General features: G+C 43.5%; 1 protein-coding gene across 1 annotated transcript in view; it reads left to right on the top strand.

Moving 5' to 3' along the window:
• The window catches only part of LOC125040621, a 13,962-nt gene extending 11,440 nt beyond the window's left edge, over positions 1-2,522 (top strand). The window contains exons 8-9 of the mRNA XM_047635274.1: positions 1,898-2,044; positions 2,443-2,522. Coding sequence (XP_047491230.1) covers positions 1,898-2,044; positions 2,443-2,522 — 227 coding nt within the window. The remainder of the gene's footprint in view (positions 1-1,897; positions 2,045-2,442) is intronic.
• The last annotated feature ends 3,690 nt before the right edge of the window (positions 2,523-6,212 follow it).

The following is a 6,212-nucleotide window of genomic DNA, read 5'->3' as shown; positions in this document are numbered from 1 at the left end:
ATTTCTATCAAATATAATCATGTTAAGGCATTTGACCTCAGCTTAATTTTCCATTATCATTCTTTAAAATTACCATACATAACGAAACAGTAATTTTGAAATATTTTGAGGAAAGCTTGACAAAAAATAAAAACCTCATTTAGAAAATGGACATATCTAGTGTTAATATTGAGCACACGGAAAGGTGGCCCTATAGATACATCTCTCACTTTACAACAGTTTTGTAAATATGGATTTGATGACGGATATGTACGGATGTACCATAAAAGTCGATGGCTAAAATCAGGAATTAAGTGTGTGTGTGTGTGTGTGTGTGTGTGTGTGTGTGTGTGTGTGTGTGTGTGTGAACCTTTCCCCAAGCCCATTTGGATATTTCTGTCCCATTCGGTTGGTTATTACTAGATTTGAACACGAATCAATAAAAATGAGCAAGATAATTTGCAACCATATGCCGAAGAAAGCAGTACAGCTCAACTCAAGATTATCGTGACAATGGAAGCTGGCAAATATTGTAAAGTACCAACCAGCACTCCGTCTTGATCAATAAATAATCAAGATAAAGTAAAAAAGGAAACGTTAATAGATAATTTTAGGTTTGGCTGCTCGCGTCTGTATCTATATATCAGCACGATATAATGTAAATTTTCTTCGCGAAATGCTAATGCTAAAAACATTTAACAATGTAATACAAGTTTATTCATTCTGTTTACACATGGATGGCTCTACAAGGGCTTAGTCACCAAAGAGTCAGTTATTAGTCCAACCCATCTCACCTGTCTACCCTTTTCCTCGACTTTTAAAAAGGGTAGTTTGCATTATTTCATTGTCTTAAATGTTATTGATATCTTAATAATATTTTAATAATCATAACATGAATCACAATAACAGTACTGGTGTCAATGGTACTAAAAAGAAAAACCCTTTTTCCGCCAATTCAAGGAATGGGGAAATCAGGATCGGTCACTAGGGCTACTGATTGACTTCTTGCCGGCTAAGCACATCTGGAGCCATCTGTATGTAACAACATTCACAAAAAAACTACAGGGGACAGAACATAAATCCGGGGCGGTTGGGTTAATAAATGTACTGTCGGGAAAATTGCCTAATAGTGTAGTGATCTATGAGAATTATAATTAACCGTCGATCCTTGATCCTTGGAAATCTTAAGCTGCCACCACCTGGTTAATTCGTCCAGGAACGTAGGTTAATATGCTCGTAAAGTGAGAGGCATTTAGAAGGGTGTGAGCGAAGTTAGAGAAAGTAAGTGTAAGTGTACATAAGTTACCAAGGTTCAAGGGTCAACAATGTTGTTAGCGTGGTTATGCCCAGGATGGAGTGCGTGTCGACATGAAGCCGACAAAAGGTGTAGATTTATAGAGTTGAACTCTTGCCCATCTAAAAGTCTAGGAAAGTAATCCCACCGTTTACGTTAAAATTCCATTCTTGGGCACTAACTTTCCTTTTACGTCCCCTTAAATTCTTCCTCTTATGCTTTATATCTTCACTCTGCATTTATAAAAAACATGAAATTAAATCTTTAGAAAAGTTTGTTTTATTAAAACAAGAAAATCAGCGCGAAGATCAAAATCATAAAAATTTACTAAAATGAACATGAAAAAGAACCATCCTCCAGTATGAAAATTCAGTGAGGAATACTAAAAGGCAAAAAAAAAAAACAAAAAAAAAAAACAAAAAAAAAAAACACAGCTCTTAACATTAAAAAATCGCCACGACACAAAAGGGTAAAATAAACGTAAAAAGGTAGCAATCTTAAGACATGCAGGAGATACAAAAAATAAAAAATAAAAATAAATAAAAAAATCCGCAAAAAGAGCACATCACCTCAGCACGAAAGAGTTTAAGAAAAGTTGAAAGGTGCTATCTTACCGCCTTTTAGCTCGTACCCTTGCGACCACAGGCAAGGAACCTATTACAATGCCGGGCCTAACGCTGGAAGATGCTCTCCTCCCGCTTGACCTGGTCATTCTGGACATATATATAAACCTTCCCAGCAAGCATGCTTACAAGATGTGGGGAACCTCGGGTCAGGCGAGGTGAAGGCGACATTTCTGTCAGGAAAGGGTGGTGTCTTCCCCCTTTCAGATAATTAGGATTCCTTTTAAAACAAAGCTTAGTTTACCAATATATATATATATAAATAAATAAATAAATAAAGGGATTAAAATGATATTATAAAAAGTAAATACTTACTACTATAAAGTCCCATAAAATAGAATGTGCTCTCCTATGCGGATATTTAAAAAGAAAACAAGAATAATACTTCATAATATAATAATTATAAATAAAATGGCAAAGCCGATTTGCCATAGCATCTTCCCCCCTCCCCAGCCTCCTTGAAACGGTCATCTACCGGCACTGACGGCCTTATGTTTGTTAAGAGGGGTAACTAATGCATTCTTCCCAGGTTCCTCTGTCCTTCAGTTGAAGATTCACTAGAAAAGCACCTTTGGAAACCCATACCCTCGAATATCATGGAGACTTTGTTTATGTCATTTGGTTAAACATCTGAAAAATCAATAGGGGCATGGCATAAAGATGTTCGTGACGTAAGCCTCGGATGCACATGCAAAATATCAAAAGGGACATCCGATGGCTGCGTTTCACCGGAAAATGCATCCAGAAAAACAACCTATTAGCTCCCGAGGCCTTTGTCTTCCGGAAAGACCAAACATTAATGTAAATGATGATTACGTAATACAGATTATAGTGACACTGGTGATGATAGTGATGGAAATGGTAATAATGGTGATGGATATAATAGTATTGCAACTGTGCTCATGGAGGTACTGCTGATGATGCTGATGATGATGTTTTACATTAGTTGCAATACTTATAGAGAAATGTATATAGTGTACATTTTAGACTTACTTATATAATGACATGATGATGCGATTGAGATTTGCGAAGTTCTAGCTTCGCCCGGGCCTTCTATATATGGCCCGGGCTGTGTCATTTTGTTCTCTGACACTCGGTGCTTACGGCGGCTCTTGTCGGCGGTCCCTGTCTCAGGAATTGTGTTTGCTCACAATTCTGGCTCGCCGCAATGCATGCAACATCTCTCTTCACGGTCAGGTAATCTGCCATGCACACTCGCATTCTGTGAAGAACGATTTCGGTACCTCTGTTGATTATTTCAGAGTGCCAGTGGTTCATAGCCAGTGGCGTCTGAGTACCAGCTGGCCGAGGGGGAGGATCTCGTTTCTTCTCTATGAAGCTGCAGGAGGAAGGTACAAGCGGCCGCAGTACATTTCTCCTTTAGTAATTTTCGGCTTGGTTGTATGATCATGGGATTCGGGGCATACCCTTGCCAATGTCGGCTAGTCTGTCTTTGGGTAAGCTGTGCTGAAGACAGTCAATGACTGCCCTGGAGTCTGTATGTATGACCACGTGTCCTTCCCTTAGGGAACTGCCTCTGCCTGTTGCGAAGAGGCGTCTGTTACCCTCATGGAATTTGTGGCATCCCTTGCTGCAAAGCCGGCGCCTGCAGTGTGGCTCAAGGGATCGACTGATCCATCCGTGAAGTATGTTCAACTATCCGGAGGAGTGATGGCTGCAATGACCCTCGGGGCTTCTGCCTTTAGACTAGGCGTGGGGTATTAGCTCTTTTTCATTGACAGGCTCATTATAGAGAACTCTATCAAGGTTTGTGCCCACGGCAGGGCTTCAACAAAATTAGGGTGGGGGGAGTCCATGCCCTTAGCAAGAAGCTGTTCTTTGAGCTGATAGCGTATCAACACCATGGCTGTGTGAGACAGCCAAGAGTTGTTTACAAAGAGCTTGTTGCCTTGTTCTAGGCGTCTGACTTTTTTTGTCTTAGGCTTGTGTTCCTGGGAGCTTGGATGACCTTTAACAGGAATTGTGCTGCCATTAAATCGATTCGTGAGTCCAGGGGGAGAAGGTTTGCCTCAATCAGAAGGTTGAGGACCTTAGACCACCTTGGGGCACCCAGAATGATCCTGGCAGCTTCATTTTGAACCGGCTGGACTGAGAACCCCACCCTGTGGCGTTCCATTTTCTAGTGGCATGTGCTGTGATAGGTAACCCTGGAATTTGACTCCGGCAGTCCTGTTCCTGAAGTAGTTACCTATCCAAGCCAAGAGATTTCCTCTGATTCCCTTCTGGATCAGGCTCTCCTGAATGGCAAGAGAACTTGCTAATTCAAAAGCCTTCACCAGGTCAAGGAATACTACCACAGATGTGCCCATGCTGAGTGTGCTTAAGAGCGTGGCTATGCTGTGCGCTGTACTCATGTCCCTGGTGAACCCATGGGTGTGTTCATGTGGGAGTCCCATTTTCCATTGAAGCCGGTTTAGTATCATCCTCTCAGCCGTCTTGGCCAGACAGCTGAGGAGAGAGATGCGGCAGTACTTCCTTGGCTCCTTTGGTTTTGGGATGGGAAAATATGGTAGTCCTCTTCAAACTCTTGGGTAGAGTGGAAGTTTCCCAGGCCTTGTTGATGAGTTGCAAGAGTGCAAGCTCACCTGCTAGTCCTCTGGGGGAAATGATGGGGTACGAGATCCCATCAGAACCCGAAACCAGTTATGCTATAACTGGTTTTGTAGGCTTTTCTTAGTTCCCTCAAAGAAAAGATAACATCTGAGTTATCAGTTTTGCTGCCCTTTCTCTGATCTGATCTGTCTGGTTGTAGGCGTTCTTGGCTTGTCCTCAGTTTGGCTCGCAGACTGTTGCTGCTTGTTCTCGCAGAGAACTCATGTGCCAGTCTGTTTGCCTGTGATTGAGGGTCATGATGTGCGCACCTTGGGGCCGAGCGGCTGGTAGCTCGCCTGATTCATTGCCATAGCTCTGAAAGGGTAGTATAGTGGTCGAAGGACTCAGACCATTCCAGCCACTTTTCCTGCCTGACTCTGTTGGCAGTTTCCTTGGCATCCCTGACAACCTCCCTTAGGAGGGCCAGATTGTCAGGGGTTCTTTGCCTTCGGAATTGTTTTCGGCACATGTTTACTCTGTGGTTGACCTCCCTGATCTCGTCGTTAAAATACCAGGCGTCTTTGTGACTCCTGGACCCAGGCCGAGTTTTAGGTATGGTCAGTGAGGCTGCTTGATTAATGGCATTTATAAGTCTGGCTTCAAGCACTTCCACATTTTCACTTTGTGGGGGTTCATTGCATTTCAGACAGTGGGCCAAGGCATTCTGAAACACCTGCCAATTGGCCTTGTCTGTTTTCCATCTTGGATTCGGTCGTGGCATTTGGGTTGAGCCAGCATCTATGAGGGTAGTTATAGTGCTGTAATGGTCACTTGTGACAGTCTCATCAACACAAAAGCTAATCCTCTCCACCAGAGTCGCAGTGGCCAAGGTGAGGTCTAGGACCCCTCCTCTGACATGCGTTGGCTCTCGGGTATTGAGGAGAGCGATCTAAGGGAATGTCTCAAGCACGTTGGCTATGTAATAGCCAGCCTCATCCGGTGCCCAGCATGGAGCCAGGATGAGGTGGTGTGCATTGAAATCTCCCTTTGCCTTCGGAATTGTTTTCGGCACATGTTTACTCTGTGGTTGACCTCCCTGATCTCGTCGTTAAAATACCAGGCGTCTTTGTGACTCCTGGACCCAGGCCGAGTTTTAGGTATGGTCAGTGAGGCTGCTTGATTAATGGCATTTATAAGTCTGGCTTCAAGCACTTCCACATTTTCACTTTGTGGGGGTTCATTGCATTTCAGACAGTGGGCCAAGGCATTCTGAAACACCTGCCAATTGGCCTTGTCTGTTTTCCATCTTGGATTCGGTCGTGGCATTTGGGTTGAGCCAGCATCTATGAGGGTAGTTATAGTGCTGTAATGGTCACTTGTGACAGTCTCATCAACACAACAGCTAATCCTCTCCACCAGAGTCGCAGTGGCCAAGGTGAGGTCTAGGACCCCTCCTCTGACATGCGTTGGCTCTCGGGTATTGAGGAGAGCGATCTAAGGGAATGTCTCAAGCACGTTGGCTATGTAATAGCCAGCCTCATCCGGTGCCCAGCATGGAGCCAGGATGAGGTGGTGTGCATTGAAATCTCCCTTTGCCTTCGGAATTGTTTTCGGCACATGTTTACTCTGTGGTTGACCTCCCTGATCTCGTCGTTAAAATACCAGGCGTCTTTGTGAGTTTTAGGTATGGTCAGTGAGGCTGCTTGATTAATGGCATTTATAAGTCTGGTTTCAAGCACTTCCACATTTTCACTTTGTGGGGG

This window comes from Penaeus chinensis, chromosome 3 (genome assembly GCF_019202785.1).
Source record: "Penaeus chinensis breed Huanghai No. 1 chromosome 3, ASM1920278v2, whole genome shotgun sequence".
NCBI classification, from domain to species: Eukaryota; Metazoa; Arthropoda; class Malacostraca; order Decapoda; family Penaeidae; genus Penaeus; species Penaeus chinensis.
Note: the sequence above shows the minus strand (reverse complement) of the source record. Positions and strands in the feature narration are given on the sequence as shown.